The sequence below is a fragment of the Mytilus trossulus genome, chromosome 6 (genome assembly GCF_036588685.1).
Source record: "Mytilus trossulus isolate FHL-02 chromosome 6, PNRI_Mtr1.1.1.hap1, whole genome shotgun sequence".
Taxonomy (NCBI): Eukaryota; Metazoa; Mollusca; class Bivalvia; order Mytilida; family Mytilidae; genus Mytilus; species Mytilus trossulus.
The window spans coordinates 18,342,008-18,361,683 of NC_086378.1; the positions used below are offsets into that span (position 1 = coordinate 18,342,008).

The 19,676-nt window shown below is 30.9% G+C and overlaps 1 protein-coding gene across 2 annotated transcripts in view; it reads right to left on the reverse strand.

The window, feature by feature from the left end:
* Positions 1 to 19,676, reverse strand: part of LOC134720891 (sodium/hydrogen exchanger 8-like) — a 67,049-nt gene that overhangs the window by 38,432 nt on the left and 8,941 nt on the right. Inside the window, exons 1-3 of one of the 2 annotated variants that reach the window (XM_063583445.1) lie at positions 18,796 to 18,857; positions 12,354 to 12,517; positions 10,855 to 10,935 (exon numbers count right to left, since the gene is read on the reverse strand). In XM_063583445.1, the coding sequence (XP_063439515.1) occupies positions 10,855 to 10,935; positions 12,354 to 12,384 (112 nt within the window). In that variant the 5' untranslated portion in view covers positions 12,385 to 12,517; positions 18,796 to 18,857. Of the gene's footprint in view, positions 1 to 10,854; positions 10,936 to 12,353; positions 12,518 to 18,795; positions 18,858 to 19,676 lie in introns of those variants that run through there. The other variant, XM_063583443.1, reaches the window with a different exon arrangement.

Consider the following 19,676-nt stretch of genomic DNA (forward strand, 5'->3'; position numbering starts at 1 on the left):
AAGTTATTGTGTAATAAAATTCATTTTAAGACAGATAAGTGCTAATTTAGCCTTCAAAGATGGTTTATAAGAGCATCAAGATTATATTTTACATGTTTTATGGGCTGTTTTCTGTTTGACAATCCGTATTTTCATAGCTAGACCGGCCATCGGTCCAGAAATTAATGTACTGTTTACAAACACTCTTTTTCTACACGAAGTTTTTGACGCAATTTTACAAAAAAATGAGATGAAAGACATATGATTTTCATTGGATTTGCTGAATGATATATGTACACAGTTTTAGAAAAGGTATTACTTCAAACGATTGAAATTCTACTTTTAGCCAAATTTTGGGGAAATATGTGACATCTTTCCCCCCCCTTTTTGCAATATGTTATAACAAATAAATGCAGATTGTTGCCATGGATACACCAAAATGAAATTATATTTTACCATTTTATAGACTGGATATAAAATCTATGGAAGATTCTGATCACATACATATGCCCATATATGACAAAAACAGTAAGCTTGATATTGCAAGAAAGCAATGAAAAGGGGATGGTAAAACTCATAAGGGCAATTTTTTGTATTTTTTCCTAACTGTTTATTGCTACCTTATGTGATTACAAATCCGGTAAATAGTCTAATTCGGTAGGTCAAATTCATGAAAGGGAAGGAGATCGTAGTAACGACGTAAGGAACATATCAGATATCATTTGTGAAACGGTTATTCCATAACGGTCAACCAACTCGTGATGGTGCCCGTAAAATTTACGAAGGGATGATTTCAACTTCACCATTTGGAACTCTTGGTTTAATAGCTTCCTTGTGAGCAGTTACCCTCTATCAAGAAAATCATGAAAGGAAATGCAAGCACGGGAATATCGTATCAATTGGGAGATATATACCCCGTATGCAGGTGCTGCTGCAATGTTGCTACTTAGAAATGGAAAGTTCTCAATTGGAAAGCTGAAATCATCTCTTTTGTCGTAAAGTTTTGTCTTCAACCGACCCTCATTGTCAATTTCTAGATGTAAGTCAAGATATGAAGCCGACTTAACTGTATCTGTAGTATCCTTTATCTCCATAGGACAAAAAGAAAATAACCTTTTGAAATTGAAAAAAATGGATATGAACCACTATTCCAAATACTTAACTTAAAGTTCGACTGAAAGAACTCGTCAGCTTATGTTTGGTTTTTTTAACAAAAAGAGCACTAAACGTTTTAAGTGTCTAGTTTTGGGCTAGAATACAGCTTACTTTGTTAAAAATCATATAGTCAAGGAACAAATATACCGACGTAGATATCACTGCCATGCTGGACTTTTTAATTGAAAACATATTTGTTGAATTTGGAGGTTTGATCTTCTAACAGACTATTGGAATCCTAAACTAGAAATAATGGTTGTTATGTAGGTACTTAATCACAATTCCCCAATGACAGCTGTGCTGATTGTCAATTTTGATAATTCAATTTGCCGAATAATTCGTACAATATAGAATTATAGTTGTCCAACATCTCACTCAACATTGAAATGGAAGTGACAACGCCTCTAAACGCACAAATGACGTTAACTAAAACAAGATTTTTTGACGGAAATGCATCGAACTCAAAAGTTGTCGATTGGGATACATATACTCCATATGCTGATGCCGCTGGGATGTTGCTACACAGAAATCGAAAGTTGACTATAGGAAAATTTAAATCATCGCGATTGCCATAACTTTTGGTATTCACCCTACCATCAGTAGTCATTTCGAGAAAAAGGTCTTGGAGATATTAAATGTAAGTGATCACTAAATCTATTATTATTAAGAGACAGTACATCATCAATATACCGAAAGGTGAAATTAAAAGACTGGGCTTATTTTTTTTCTCTCTTTTCTGTACAAGCCCTTGGATAAATTCTGCTTCTTAGGAATATAAAAACAAATCTGCAAGTAGAGGAGCGCAATTGGTACCCATTAGGATTCCAATAGTCTGTTAGAAGATCAAACCTCCAAATTCAACAAATATGTTTTCAATTAAAAAGTCCAGAATGGCAGTGATATCCACGTCGGTATATTTGTTCCTTGACTGTATGATTTTTAACAAAGTAAGCTGTATTCTAGCCCAAAACTAGATACTTAAATCGTTTAGTGCTCTTTTTGATAAAAAAAAAAACCAACATAAGCTGACGAGTTCTTTCAGTCGAACTTTAAGTTAAGTATTTGGAATAGTGGTTCATATCCATTTTTTTCAATTTCAAAAGGTTATTTTCTTTTTGTCCTATGGACCACGTACCGCGGGAAAAATAACCTCTCCTCGATTTGATCATTTAGAAAATATAAAATCTTGATGGAGGCCATATACCGGTAATTGTATAACATATTTCTCTTTTTTTTAATAATGAAATTCTTTCTATTTATGCACTAAAAAAACTAAACGATGATTACTAATCACCAACAATTAAAATGTTTTCAACAGATTTTGACATTCATTCTTTGGAATTCATACTTTATTACCATCAGAAATAAAGAACTGGAAAAGAACTTAATTAATGTTTATTTCAACCTATCAAATTGCACAGTTAAATAATTTGTGTCATCCTGTTTTCGTGGTTGTGTTAAAATTTCATCTGCTTTTTTACCAATCACAAATGCCTATATATATGATGGCTGATAAACAATCCACGAGAAATCTTTTAGCTTAAAATCATCAGAGCTCATCAATAATGACTTATTACACTGTAATCATATTTTTACTATACTACTTCTTCCAACACTGGTTTGTTGTCGGAACGGACATTGTATCAAGATCTACAGAACCCAATCTTGTGAGCCTTGGAAATAATGCAAGTGAGTATTCCAATTGTACTGAACTACCACACGTTGAAGAAAGTTATGTGACTGACCAAACAAGGATTTCGGACAATCAGCAGTTTAGCTACTCAACCAGTATTTCACCATATGAATCTATGGTCTTATCAGATCCATGCTATCAGGAGGGGACTTGCGAGTTTACACAAACTATAATGGAAGAACAGTATTGTCATTGTGATACACAATGTCATCAATTCAAAGACTGTTGCTTAGAAATCAAGTACAACGAAGAGTTAAATTCAGTATACACGCCATATTATCAGTGCTACAGATCATCCAAGAACAAATTCAAAGGCCTGTTTGCAGTGGCTGAATGCCCACCCATGGAAGACAATTCAACTGTTTTAAGTTTTTGTCAAAGTGATGATTTTCTGCAGGCGGGACCATGCGTTGTTAGTAATGACATTATATTCAAAAACAAGTACTGTGCATTATGTCATAATATTACTTTGTATAAAACATTTGATCTTAATTTACAACTTACTGGAATAAGCACATCAAATATCCCTGAAAACATCTCTAGCTCAGACAGAATGTATCATTTTTTTCGCATGAGCAAAAGCTATAAACTTATACCTCCAAAAGGTACAGTCATTCGCCCATGTATGTTACAACTCGATAGCAATAATGACACACTATGTCAAATGTTCATTAATCCAGTATATCGACCAGTGGGAAGAGGTATACATTTATACAGAAACCATTTCTGTGTTCCTGTCTCCAAGCGTCACTTATATGAATGTACGGGTGGATATTATGACAGATTTGGTCGAGATATCATTTACCCATTGACTATCCTATTTTCGATCACAGAAAAGGAAACAAAGGAAGAAGATTGTACGAAGATGGTTTATCAGGTAAAACAATTACTTTGGATTATTTTATTTTCATGGGTACCAATTTTCGTGGCTCGAGGAAAACACGTATTAACGTTGATATTGTATTTTATGGTAATGTCAAAGTCTGCATATATGCCTGTTCCAAGTTTTACTCAGTTGAATATTTAAATTCATGGTACACCTGTACAAACAAAATCCATGCAAATTAGTGTCCCACACATTATAATGAATGCATTGTACATGTATGAAGAATTTATATTTTAGTAGTATTGCCTCTAAAACAAAATAAGACAGGAACTTAAATACCTTACGATACACATGATAGAGTATGGGTATTGAATATTGGTGTAGGTTTTACGGTGACCTGTAGAAGCTTGCTCATTCTGTCTATAAATAACTCTAAAACTCTTGGACAAGTTTTAGAGGTGATCCCTGATGTTAATCTGTATTGAAGTATAACAACTCAAAGTTCATTGTTAATGATAACTTATGTACCTGCCCTTCTTATCATGATTGATTTTATGTTAGGAGTCTTCAAGATCTGCTCTTATAATCATGATTGAATATATGTTAGGAGTCTTCAAGATCTGCTCTTTTAATCATGATTGAATTTATGTTAGGAGTCTTCAAGATCTGCTCTTATAATCATGATTGAATATATGTAAGGCGTCTTCAAGATAAAGGTTTTACTACTGACTATCACTTACATTAGTTTTACCCATAAAAACAAAGACCGTATGTATAAGATGAAATGAACACTCCCAAACAGACATTAAAGATCATTAAACCAATAACACTCTTCAATACACAACATATAGATGACCTATTGCTTATAGTATCTGCGAAACTGTTTTACCAAGGAAAAATTAATATTGACAAATGACCCATGAAAATGCGGTGGATTATGCACCAATTCACGGAGGTTTTTTTAGGTGCTGAAACCAAATGCATTGTTTAATTAAAAAAACAGATGTGGTATGAATGCCATTGTGACAACTCTCCACAAAAGTCCAAATGACACAAAAATTAACAACTATAAGTCAACGTACGGCTTTCAACAATGCGCAAAGCGCCTTTCGCATAGTCAGCTAAGTTATTTTTACATAAAGGGACAAATATTGTCTGTTAATCATCCTCCACTTCGCTTTTATCACCCAGCTCAGTCACGAGGTCATTTTCTGATCGCTATATCGAGATATAAGCAGAACTTATCAGAATAAACAAATAATTTACCTGAAAAATGTTACTGTTAACACATAACAATCAAATGTTTAGACAGCTAAGGAAAAATTCCATTTGTCCTGAACAAGTACAAGAAATAAGTGATCAAATGGGTTTGGTTTGTAATAAAATTGAGAATGGAACTGGGAATATTTCAGAACCAACAACTGGAACCAAGAGCAGACAGCAGCCGAAGGTCACTAATAGGTCTTCAACGAAGCGATAAAATACCACACCTAAAAGTTGTCTTCAGCTGGTCCCTAAATAATATTGTATATAAGTTCAGTGAAAATAGACGTCACACCAAACTCCAAAACATACAGAGGAATTAAAATGAAAAAAAAAACATACTAACAAAGGCCAGAAGCTCCTGAATATGGACAGGCGCAAAAATGCAGTGGGGTTAAACATTTTTGTAAGATTTGTAAATATATAAGTTAAAGGTGCTCAATGTTTTACTTTCAGGTGAATGGGAGTAACCCATGTAATTTAGAAATTTACAAAAATTTCGCTTTCCAACCAGAACCTTTCTACCTTGTAGCCAATGTGTCTCTAACAATGCAACAGATGTTCAGAGTTGCTTCTGCCTATAGCTGGACATTGACCAAGGTTATAGACACAGCAGTGTCCGTAAGGAAAATATATCTCAAAAACAGTGAAAAAAATGAAGCTGCCAAAATAAACTTGAATGTTATTATCACCAAACCATCTTTCCTTCATGAAATAAAACAAAACCAACATCAACTAAACAACTTTATGTGGAATTTGTTTTGGACTCATGAAAACAACACTATAGAAATTAGCAAAGAACAAAGTTTACCCCAGACACTGCAAAATGAAACTCTCCACAATATAGTAAATCAAATGACACGTTATATAGTTGAGGATCTTGAAAGGACTGGTGCAAATATATCTAAATCTGAGACCATTGGCTGTAAGAAGATGACAGTGTTTGCTGATCAGAACGGAATGTTCCAGATACAACCAACAGATGCAGTCTGCCACAAATATTATATAAACCAAGATTTCAAGGATAGCCAAGAACTGTCCTACTCTATCAAAGCTATACTGACATACGTATGCTTTTCAGTGTCTGTTGTGGCTTTAGTTTTCTCCATTTCAATGAATAGAAAATTTAACCTTTCTTCAAGTATTGCAGGTTCAAACATGGAAAACATATCTATTTCATTGATTGCTTCCAATATTTTGTTCATGATTGGTAGTTATGCCTCTAAAATAGCATTACTCTGTTACATTATTGGGGTCTTTCTTCATTATTTGTGGCTGACTGTGTTTACTTTCGTGATGATATCGGTTCTTTATATAGCTAAGAATCTTACTTCAATGAAATCAGGTAACAAAACAATAAGACGGACAGGAAATTTCACTAAGCATGTTTTTACCATAATTGGCTTGTCGATTCCAGTTTTACTTGTTGGCCCAGCTGTCATACTAGATCAATTTGACGTTGCTTATTTATCAGCAGGATATGGAAATTCGGTTTGCTTTCCAAACAGGTATCCAGCTAATATAATTTTCTTTAGTGGACCAGTAGTCTTTTCTACGTTGATCAATTTTGTTGTTCTGTTGCGAGTTATAGTACAAATTTGCCTAATGCGAGTGGAAATGAGATATCTTATTAAATCTTCATACTTCCAAGATGCAAAACTGTTTTTTCGCCTTCTCCTTTTATCGGGTATCTTTTGGGTTACAGGCTTTTTATCTGGTATTTTACAATCAGAATGGCTGGAGTACATATTCATATTACTGTGTGGTCTACAAGGTTTAACTGTTTGCGTTGCTAACATGACAACAAAACATATGTATAATAATGTAAAAGGCACATTCAGCAAAATATCTTTCAGTACTAAGGCAGCCTCTGTGACATAATGATTTTGGTCTAAAATTATCAGTGTTAATCTATACATTTATTTACCGGGAAATATCCAATATGGTCTAACTTTTATGATATTCTAATTGGGTCATCAACACTTGGCTATAATAAACTTTAGGAAAATCTCTAAACCTGGGGGTCTGATATTTCAAATTCAATTCAGTCTATGTTTATGGCTTTACTTTTTGGACCTTTTAGATTATAGCTCTTCATCTTTAATATAAGCTTTGGTTTTCAAATATTTTGGCCACGAGCATCACTGAACAGACATGTCTTGTTGAAATGCGCATCTGGTGCAAGAAAATTGGTACTGTTAATTTTATTGGTAGAAATAGCCTGTTTGTTAATTTTTTTTAAATATTTGTCAATGAACAGATAAACAAGCAACTGCAAAAAGGGAAATATTAGGATGTACTTTCAGGTTAGTTGATCAAAAATAAGAAACTTCAGCCCACTACTGTGGATTCATTATTATTCGTTGGATACCATTTTCGTGGGTTTCGTGGAAACAGGTGAATCACAAATATAAATGGTCAACTAATTACAAATTTATTATCGGATGTGTTTGCACAGATTAGCAAAACCACATAATCAAATATCCACGAAAATGCAAATGTTAATCAATCCACGAAAACTGATACCGACGAAAAATAAATATCCTCAGTATTTATCATATTATATTATCTATAAAAGTTTAGTGAATTATTGCTTGCTGATGAACATTGTGACTCAAATATCTTTCTTTCATATGACATTATCACATTAAGTATGAAAATGAGGAGGTGGAATGACAAAAGATATGTTAATGGTATAAGTTTACTCTTTAGGGTAATTGCATTGTTAATATGGTGTTTGTTGTAAGTGAATAGGTATCTGCATTGTTGCATTGTTGTTTGTTGTAAGTAAATAGGTATCTGCATTGTTGCATTGGTGTTTGTAGTAAGTAAATAGGTATCTGCATTGTTGCATTGGTGTTTGTTGTAAGTAAATATGTATCTGCATTGTTGCATTGGTGTTTGTTGTAAGTAAATAGGTATCTGCATTGTTGCATTGGTGTTTGTTGTAAGTAAATAGATAGATATCTGCATTGTTGCATTGGTGTTTGTTGTAAGTAAATAGGTATCTGCATTGTTGAATTTGTCTGTGCTGTTAACCATAAGGTCTCTGCATGGTTGAACTGGTGTTTGCTGTATTCAAATAGAACTCTGAATGGTTGAATTAGGTGTTTGCTGTAAACCAGTTGCTCTCTGCATAATTGAATTGGTGATTGTTGTATTCCAATAGGCATGACAGGTATCTGCTTTGTTGAATTGTTGTTGACAGTACTCAAATAGGTACATGCATTGATAAATTGTTGTTTACATAATTTCAATAGGTGTCTACATTGTTAAATTATTGTTGACAGTATTCCAAAAGGTATCTGCATTGTTAAAAAATTGCTTACAGTACTAATATTCCAAAAGGTATCTGCATTGTTAAATTTTGTAAACAGTATTCCAAAAGGTTTCTGCATTGTTAAATTATTGCATACAGTTTTCAAATGGGTGTCTGCATTGTTAAATTGTGGTTTTCATTATAACAAAAGGTATCTGCATTGCAGAATTGTTTAACAGTATTTCAATAGGTTTCTGGATTGTTAAATTATTGCTTATTGGTACCAAATGGGTGTCTGCATTGTTAAATTGTTGTTTACAGTATTCCTTTAGCTACCTGCATTGATTAAATTATTGTTTTCATTATAACAAAAGGTATCTGCATTGATGTATAGGTGTTTGTTGTAAACATTAGGTATCTATATTGTATTAATTGTTGTCTGCATAATGTTTATAATAGATGTCATCATGTTTCATTGTTATGGATTTTTTCATAAAAGAATAAAATAGATTTTGTCTTCATCATATTCTCTTTTTGTATTTACCAGTAGCCTAAACATGAAAGACCATGTTGATCAATGCCATAGAAGTATAAACAACTTTTATCATTTATATTAGAAAATTCTGTAAATTCATATAGATAATATGTTGTATTAATTGCAGATTTTTTTAAGTCAAGAGTTTATAAAGAGTTCTCTGTAATGACAATCAAAATTTCAAAATTACAACACAAATTGAAGTATTCTGGAATCATTAAGATATAATTAGAATATGTAAGAAGAGGTGGTATGAGTGCCAAAGAAACCATTATAGTTCAAAGTATACCCTTCAACATGCAGCCTTGTCTCACATTCAACTATTTAACTATTCAATCTATAAAAATAGTCTGCTAGTATATATAATTAAAGGAGAAACACGAAACACTCATGAACCACATCAACAAACGACAACCACTGAACAACAGGTTCCTGATTAAGGACAAGTGCAAACAAATGACAACATATTATAAGATCTGTATATCATTTTTATTTGTACATTTACATACCTCATTTTCAATTGATCAAAGGAGAATGTTCACGCAGAGTTAAAAATTGGCCCTAAATTTTTTTATGTTTTTTAAATTACAAATGGGGCAATATGCGCAATTGTTTCTCCATAGACAGTAATGGTAACATTTTCTTCTATAACTCAGTCCTATTGTAAACTTGGAAATGTGTGATAGCTTGTTTTGAAGCTGAAAATTTTTCACATATCTGGTTATATTTTCGGGGTACAAGGCTAGATTACTCTTTCTGTAAATTAACATACAATGAAAATCCTTTCCTGATATAGCTCTTCATCATGTTCATGGTAAAAAATCCCGTTTTTCACACAATAAAGTCTTTGAAAATATAATACTTTGAATACATTTAATAACTATTGTTTTTACAAATTTATTCTATGCATGGTCCTCTCCTTTCCCAATCAACAGAAATGACAAAAAAGCTCAGTTACTTGTAAAACATAGAAACATATCAAATATATCTCTACACTGAGATGTTTTGCTTACAGTTACTTTACACACAACTTTTGTGTTCATTCTTCAATTGAAGGTACATATTGATCCAAATTCCACAAAGATATAATTGCAACATATATAACTGTACATCACATTAAAAATCATAAAGTATGGACCATTTCAATTAAAACATCAGTTTTGGTCAAATTTTCAATAATTGTAAACAGTTTTTTGCATAATTAACTTTGGCTGCCACCCACTATTCAGAAAGTGTTTGTGTCTAGGGATTCAATTATCATCATTGGCAAATTCAGAATATTTTAGATCCTGGGTTACAGCCAAGGGTTACCTCAAGGTGTCATAGCTTTTAAGTACAAAAAAACACACAAAATCATCACATTTCAACAATTTACCAAACATGTCATGTATGTGCTGATTCTGAAGCTAAGAATATCAATTATAAATGGATCTTTTCTAAAAACTAAGTTTTTTTAAAAAGATCCATTTAAGGACCAAATTATAGCAATTTTTAATTTCAAAGCCATATTTGACCCTGAGTGACAAATCTGACTTTTATTTAAGATAATGATGATTTAACAAATTTGTACCATTGCATGTTTATGTTTTCAAGTTCGTTGATATCAGCATGTAGGAACAGACTTAACAAACCATGACATTGCTGATTAGCTAACATACAATGTATGCATGTTTACTCCAGGCATGGGGCGAATTGCATTGAAATGTAATGCATTATATTACAATTATTAAATAAACCATGACATTGCTGACCAGCTAACATACAATTTATACATGTATACTGCAGGCATGGGACAAATTGCATTGAAACGTAATGCATTATATTACAATTACTAAATAAACCATGACATTGCTGATCAGCTAACACACAATTTATGTATGTATACTACCAGTGTTTAAAGGACATCACATTGTCAAACCTGATTAAGGGACCACCTGCATTAAGCAAAACCCTACATGTTATAGGCACCCTCTGTAGAACATGTCATAAAAATCCAACCTTTATCAAAAGACCACATGTCTTAAACATGCAAGACATAAGACAATGTTTTTGCTTAAGTGGTTTGTTAAAATAAGTTTCACTGTATTTCAATGGAGTCTATTACATGTACCTACCTATGAAAAGAGTCTATTACATGTACCTACCTATGAGAACTACAGCTATACTTTCTGGTAGATAGTGGAACTTTGTCTGAATCAGTCCATGTGTAACCATAATACAAATTGCTGAAAAATGTAGGAACACTTGTTCATTTTATGAATTAAAGGAAACACATGTCAAAAGAAAACACAATTGGCATATTTTATTTGTAGTACTGTGAATTAATTTATTTTTGTTGGTACCAATTTTTGTGGATGAAGGTTAACTTATCTTAGATATTTAATTTTGTAGTTTTGCTGAACTCTTCATACAAACCTATAGAAAATGTGTCATTCGTTGAACATTTGATTTCGTGGTTCACTGGTACTAATGAAATCCACGAAAAAGTGGTTTCCAACAAATAATATTGAATCCACAGTATATTGTACATGTCATTATTCTTTTGCCAAAATAGATAATTAATGGATGTCAAAAGAAACACAGGGAAAGTACTGGTTACCCTGGCTTTTTTTATTTTCTATGTTTGCCAACACTATATCATGAACTTCACAATGTCTGTACATGTCTTATTAGTAAAAGAGTGAGAGAAAATCATAATCACACTGTTAAAGTTAAACCAAATCATTCAATACAATATATTTTTAAGGTCATCAACAAAACAAGCAAATTATAATAGTATAAGTAAATTATTCTAAATTAGAAAATTTTACTGTTATGAACTATAAAAAGTGTTGTATGTTTGTATTGATAATTTATAATAATTTATAATTGATAAATACTGAAAATTTTGTGTCATTTGTTTATAAAAGGTCAATATGAACATGATGAACAACTGGTATCAAACTAATATGTGACAATGACACAGATGTTTTACATATACAGTAAATTCAGAATTTTATCATATAAAATGCAAGTTATCTAAAACAAAAACAATGCAATTCACTGCAGATAATTATATGGTCATGGAAAATTACTGAAAAATTCAGATTTAAATAAAATAACATGAATAACACTGCATTTTTTTTTTCAGAAATAAAAATCTAAAACTTATTATTGAATTTATAGCAGTGTATAGATTAGAATTTCACATAAACTGACTTGAATTCAGATAATGTGTACATGTACAAATGTATTGTTATAAAATGACCTTCATTTTATTTCAATTATCAATCCCAAATGAAAATAAACTGTTATCACAGAGATATGTCGATCTTTCTTATATTCAAAGTCAATGAACCATGACTGAGGTACATGGCTAAACAATCCCCTTGTAGATGAAATGTGCCATTGCTAATAAAACTGCATACCAAATATCATAGACTTATTAATATAGGTATAGGAGAAGGGTTGAGAGTCAGAAAGAAAATAACATTTGTTTGGTTGGTTTGAGATTTTGATATTGCTGTTTGTTAAGTGACTGTTTAATTTGAATTTTCCTTGGCGTTCAGTATTTTTTGTTATTTTACTTTTATATACGGTAGTCAGAAAATTTCTTGTCTTTAAAAACTATTTCACTGATTTGAAAATTACCAGTAGAACCTACCTACAACCAAAAGGATGAAAAATATGGTCATACTACTATGGTGCTCTTGTTCAGCAGCCCCTTTTTCTGGTAGTTCTGGTCCCACTGGTTTGGTGGGAGCCTTGGTTGGTGTAAGAGTTGTAGAGGTGCTGGTGGTGTTGGTCTCTGTGTCATTTGGAAAGGTACTACAAAATATATAGTATAATAACATTATAGATCAATGAAATTGGACAACAACTAGGGTATTTTTTTCATTTTTCAAAGCTTTCAAAGTTTTCATGGAATGTTCTGTAAATTTTTATAGGTATTGAAAAATAGAGAAAGGAAACCTTGATAGCAAATGCAATGCAATGCAATTTCAAAGGGGCATTACTCTTTAAAAAATATTTTTCAGCACTGATTTTTCAAAAGGAATATATAACTCCTTTAGAAATTGTTAATCTGCGCACTGACATGACTGATTTTCAAACTTGCTATTATAAACCTATAATGTACAGTAGTTGTCAAATGTTTATGTAATATATACGTGTTTCTTGTTTTTCGTTTTTTATATAGATAACACAGTTGGTTTTCCCGTTTGAATGGTTTTAAACTAGTTATTTTGGAGCCCTTTATAGCTTGTTGTTCGGTGTGAGCCAAGGCTCTGGTTGAAGACCGTACATTGACCTATAATGGTTAACTTTTATAAATTGTTATTTAGATGGAGAGTTGTATCATTGACACTCACGCCACATCTTCCTATATCTATGATGTAAGTTTATTTTAATCTGGCAAGAATTGGACTACAAGTAAGAGACTTAACAAGCCTGGGCTTTTCTTATGTCCCCAGCAATGTGTTGCACACATGGACACAAATTAAAAAGAGATGTGCAGAATGTATGTTGATTAAAATAACAACCAGAAATCCATAATATGAATATTTAGGGTAATGCTTTGGTCAATTTTGAAATCATAGTATACTGTGGATTCATTAATATTCGTTGGATATCAATTTTCGTTGATTTCGTAAAACAGGTGAAACACAAATTTAAATATCCAACGGAATACAAAATTTCAATAGGAATGTAGGCAAACTTTTCTCAAACAACAAATTTAAATATCCAGGAATATGCAAGTTTTCCGCAATCCACGAAAATTGGTACCAACGAAAATAAATGAATCCACAGTATTAGTATTTCTGAAGCTGTCAAACTGAATTATAGACCCCCTTAACCATTGTTAATATAAAGTTGTCTATATTTTGAAAGCCAGGAGACTTTTCTATCATTTGTCCCAAAAAAAGTACACTACACTGTAAAAATATCTTTTTGGATAGGGCAGGTGCAATTGTTTGAATTTGAATTTTTTTGTCTAAAAGAAATGCCCTATGAAACTACCATGACTACTGACTTGAAAATTTCAACCAATAAATAAACATAATAAATTTCCAGGTTTATTAAAGTGAGTGGAGTCATAAGAAATTGATGATCCATACTTTTGTTTCAATTATGTATGTATCAAAAATTTTAATACAAAAAGTCTTTAAACATTAATCCTCACATTAAAGTTTATGTTGAAGTAATAACATATGTTTAATACAAGCAAATAAATGTGCCTGTTTTTTGTGCCCTTAACTATTATTTTTTTGTTCATGTATCATAAAGTTTTCAAAAATTGAACACTTGTTTAAACTCCTGTCCATTTTTATCAAGTTTATGTAAGAATAATTATCAAATATCTTAACATATCTTAGCATATATTAACATCATCATTTATACGCATCCAAAAACAGGGGGAAATAATTTATAAAATAGAGGACATTATTATAAACTTTTGAACTTTTTCCATATTAAGAAAAGCATTAAAATATTTTAAATTCAAAATTTACCAAAAAATTTAGTTCTTACCATAGAAGTAACATACCAATCCAAAAATATTTGATAAATCCTGAATTTAACATTTTGCAGGACATCTTATAACATCAAAATACATGTGAAGCTGTTTTTTTTTTATACCTGATTATTATGGATATTACAAATAGATAATAATCATTGTTACTGGTACAATTGTCCTTAACATTTCATGAACATCATTTGTCAAGAAGTTAAAAATTGTTCAAGTGTCTTGCAGTGTGACAATTTGTTTGAAGTATATGTAACTTTATTCATTCTTTAAAGATTTAATCAGAAGAATCTTAAAGTACCTTAATGTAACATCAAACATGTTTTATGTATTACAGTTGTCTTCATGAATAATTATAATTATCATCATTTCCTATGCAAAGTGACTTATTTATTAGGTAAAATTGGTTTTGATCTTAAGCTTTCAGTAACTGTGAGTTCTCATAGATCAGTACTTTCAATGTGTCGTTAGTCTTTTTGATACTTGTTTTTTATCAAGGCTGCTGAGGCCCATCTCAAGGTGTGGGAAAATCTCTCTGCATTGACCCCTTTGCAGGTTATCCAGTCAAACTAAGTTTGAACATCAAACTAATTGCAACAGAAGATGTGTTAGTTCTTATCTATAACTTTTAGCCCCAAATATACACAGAAAAAATTTTCTTATTTCATATTGAAATTAACTTGGGAAGGGAGATAACTCCGCAAAAATTAGTCTTTTTTTGTCATTTTTTTATAGATTTTCTTAAAATTCATGTAGTATGATACATGTACGTATTTGACTCAGTATATAATCTTCTACTCAAAGTCATGACATGTACAAAACTGAAGTGTTATGGGTATTTTTGTTTATTTGTTTATTAGGTCTTTCAACTTTTTGTGGAAAGACCTTTTATTTTTCTTCTGATTATTTTTTTTTTTTGCCCTCTGAGATGCTTTTTTGTTTTACAACATATCGAATGGATGTTTGGCCAATGATGTTGTACAGTAATGGGGATTTCAAAACTCACCCTGTGTGACCGAACACTTATTCTTATAGGAGTCATCTCCCTGCGTCCCCTTTTTCTTGTTATTGCTATATCTCTAAAACCGTAAAAGATTTTTACAAACTGTTTTTCACCAAATTGTTCGTCTACTCTTAAGAATAATTTGTTTTATTTTGACTGAAGTGATCGGAAGACATCTTATGGGAGTTGTTTCCCTTTGAAAATTTAAGATAGACAATATGTTGGATAAATTCATACGGTATAAGTGGGACCTAAATTAATATATTGTTTGTTTCCCCAATCCCTACCCTGCTAAGCAAGGTGTGGGTAGGTAGGTAGGGAAATCGTTTAATTTTTTTCAAAAAGCCTGAATAGTATCATAGTATTGAACGATGCTGCAAGCCAAAAAATCTGAAATGAATAAATAATTTTCGACTTAGTTTTGACAATAAAATTTTATGAGTAGCACTGTTTTTGCAGGGTCGGTCGGGATTGGGGAAACAAACAATATTTTATTTTAGGCCTGGTAGAGGCCTACAGTCTTTTGATATAAATTCCTTGGCCCATTTTAAGGAAATTGAGGTCAAGGTCAAAGGCCAAGGTCATGTTATAAATTTTGAATTTTGCTTGTTATCGTTATTCAAAAGAAACTGTTACAGTTAATGATATGATATAATTGCAAAATTACTGTTTACAATTAAGGCGCAATTTCAACCTATTCAGTCGAAGTGTTTTGGTTAAACCTTATAGTAGTTTTCTCCCCTTATGTATTTGAAATAATTATTTCTCCACAACCATACAAGTGATTGACCTTGGACCTTCTATTTTGAGTTCACTGACCCATGACCTTAAAATTTAGGTCAAAGGTCAAGGTCAAAGGTCAAGGTCATGTTATATTTTTTTTTATTTTGCTGGATATTGTTATTCAAAAGAAACTGTTACAGTTAATGATATAATGTGTTTGCCAAATTACTGTTTATAATAAGGCTCAACTTCAACCTATATTTCAGTCGAAGTGTTTTGGTTAACCCTTTAAGGAGTTTTCTCCCCTTATGTATTTGAAATCATTATTTCTTCACAACCATACAAATGATTGACCTTGGGCCTGCCTATTTGAGTTCACTGACCTATGACCTTGAAATTAAGGTCAAGGTCAACTTGACATTCTAGATTTTGACCTTTGCTTTCAATTTTTTCTTGTTCATTATAAAACAATTGAGTCTTCTGCATATACCTATTAATCTTATTTTTTTATATCAGTTTGTGGTACCAAATTACATCAACAAGGAGTAACCTTTTCTAACATCTTTTTTTAAATTTCATTCTTATTATCGAGGTGGAAAGACCTTCAATTGTTCTCTGAAGATTTGTTTTTTAATTTTTTATATTTTTCTTAACATGTTTAAGAAATTGCAAATTTTTGGCTTTGTGACCATCTTGTTAATATATGTAAATTATATTTGCTTAGCATCTACCTTGTTTCAAGATACTTCAAACCACAAAAAGAAGAAAAGATGTTTAATTATTTTTATTAAATTTGAGAGTCTTTACCTTAACGTGTTGAAAAATGTAATAAATGGTCAACTAATGAATTATGAAATCTAGGTTGTAGCTTGATAAAAGATATGAAAACACCTTTAGAGTTGTTTGTTATCATCTAAAGGCTGCTAAACTATCAAGAGTCAATACATTCTGTTGAAAAGAAGCCGAAAAATATATAATTTTGAATCAATTTTATGGAGATTTCTGCCCTTTTTGAAGAGTTATCTCCCATTTCAATGCAAATCTCCAAAGAAATTTTCCTCATTTAAGATTTTGATGGAATTTTTTTCTGCGTATATTTGAGATACAAAAATCTTCTGTTCCAATTACTTTCAGGATTTACGTTAGGGTCAAATTTATGCTAGATTGATTGGACTATGGTGGCCTTTGGCTGATGTCCATCAAAATACAGCACTAAATGTGTAAAAGATTTAATCAACTTTCAAGAGAATGTACATAATGGATAAACTCCCTGTACAATACTGTTGAAATGCCTAAGAAACTGTTCTTTCTCTGTATCTCGTCTAGATTTTGGCACACATTCGTATTTACTTCATATTTTTATTAATTTATATATTTTAATTCTTGTTTGCAATTCTTATTATATTTTTTTTAATAATTATAACCATGATATTAAACATTTCATAATTGTTCTTATTTTGATGAAGGTGAAAGAGTGTAGAAAAAAGTCAAGAATAGAATGGCATAAGAAATAAATTCACAGTAAGGAGAACAATGAAATTAGAAATTTGGTAAAAAACATTTTAAAATGTATTTTTTTTTTTTTTATTAAGTTTTTTTTTAGGATTTCATTTACATGTTTAAAAGAAAAAAAAATTGTATCAAGAAAAATGCAAATAGCTGGTTGACAACTAATGGCATATACATGTAATATTGCTAATTATGATGGGCAATGAACGACTCTGGACCATTATTTATTTGCTTTGAATTACACTGAACTTCTGCCCAAAGCTAAGTGAGTATTATTAAACTAGGTAAGTTTTCGCTAAAACAGGCTATCAAAAAAACATGTGAACAGATTAATCCGCCGCTAAAATTGGCCCTAATGTCGGCACTCAAATGTCCCCTAGTAGTTCAAATTGTTTTGCTAAAATGTCCTGCGCCCAAAGTTACAATACTTGTAAAAGTGTAGAAGCATTGGAAGTACAAATCTGTACAATGTACTTCATGACAGTTTTACACATGAAAAAGAGGCAGACAAATACATGTGATAAAAAACATATATATATTTTAATGGTGAAAAAAATTGAATAGAATAAAATAAAATAAAACAACCAGTCAATTGGTAATGTTTTATGTACAAAAAAGAAATTAATGTGTTTTCTTAAAAAATATAATGTTTGTATTTATCTTTTTTATTTAATTTGTTAGCCAATATTACTTTTTGTAAGACAAATTAGAAATGAATTTTTATTTTATTTGATTTTTGTATGCCAATAAAAGTTTCATATGACGTGAAAGACATGAAATACTATTAAACCTTTTTATGAAATCCTATTTAAGACCTTTAAAAGAAAAATATATTGAAAGATTTACCAATATAAGTTTCATATAAGTTTAAAAAAGAAAAAAAAAGAAATGAAATACTGTTAAACATGTAAATGAAATCCTAAAAAAAAAAAAAATACATTTTAAAATGTTTTTTACCAAATTTCTAATTTCATTGTTCTCCTTACTGTGAATTTATTTCTTATGCCATTCTATTCTTGACTTTTTTCTACACTCTTTCACCTTCATCAAAATAAGAACAATTATGAAATGTTTAATATCTTGGTTATAATTATTAAAAAAAAATCATGCCTTATGACAAAGATATATTTTACCAGTATATTCCAGATAAATTAAATTCTATTGCCCCACTTTTTAAAATTTGGAGTTCTGATTGTCCCACATGAAAAGTTCTGATTGTCCCACATTTTTTTAAGAAGTAAAATGTTCTTAGATAAACAAGGTAACTGTTGTTTGTCCCACATTTAAACTTCCCAATTGTCCCACAAAATATTCCAATTGTTGCACAAAGTTTCATTACTTTTTTACCTGTAAATTCAAAAAGTGGGACGATCAGGAAGACACCATTTTACCACATACAAGTATTTTGAATTCCAAAGGGATTCTAAACATTGAATGTAATATTGCTCTAGATCTTAATAAAAAATTAAAACATATATGGCTTGGTTTAAAATACTTGAATTCAGTTAAACTCTTATGTCTTATGATGACATATGTACACGCGTACTTCACCAAGTTGAACTTTACAACTTAATGAAGACGCACACACATGTTTATGGAGTTTAACTTTAAGCCTTTTTAGTTTGGGATGGAATTCCATCAAGTACCATATAATTTCCATCAATTGTCCATCAAGTGTTGATGGAAAATGAAGAAATTGATGGAAGATCTAGGAATATGTAACGTATGAATACATATATATATATATATATATTTAGTTTAACTTTGAGTCTGATGATGGCAATATTATAATCCAATCTAACAAAACTGTTTTTAATGAATTACAATCATGAAAATTGTATATACCATCAGGATACAAAATGTATTTCTCTTCATTAATTTTATCAAACAGGATGCTGCAAATGATGACATTATTCATGTTATTGTCTGTAAACAAATAATTGTATCACTTTCCTGGAAGATGTTCAAATTTACTAAACTAGAAAAAATTAAATAAAAAATCTGTTTTAAAAAAAAATATGAATATAAAAATTACAGATATATGCAGAACTAAGAAAACAACAACAACATTTGTACCTAACAAGTTAAAATCATAAATCACTCAGCTCAACAAGTAATATTTGATGGATGTTTCATCCTTTAATTCAGTAACTATTAACTACATGTACTTGATACAGGTAGTTTGATAGCATTTATTATTATATGATTATGATTATAATATGCCATGT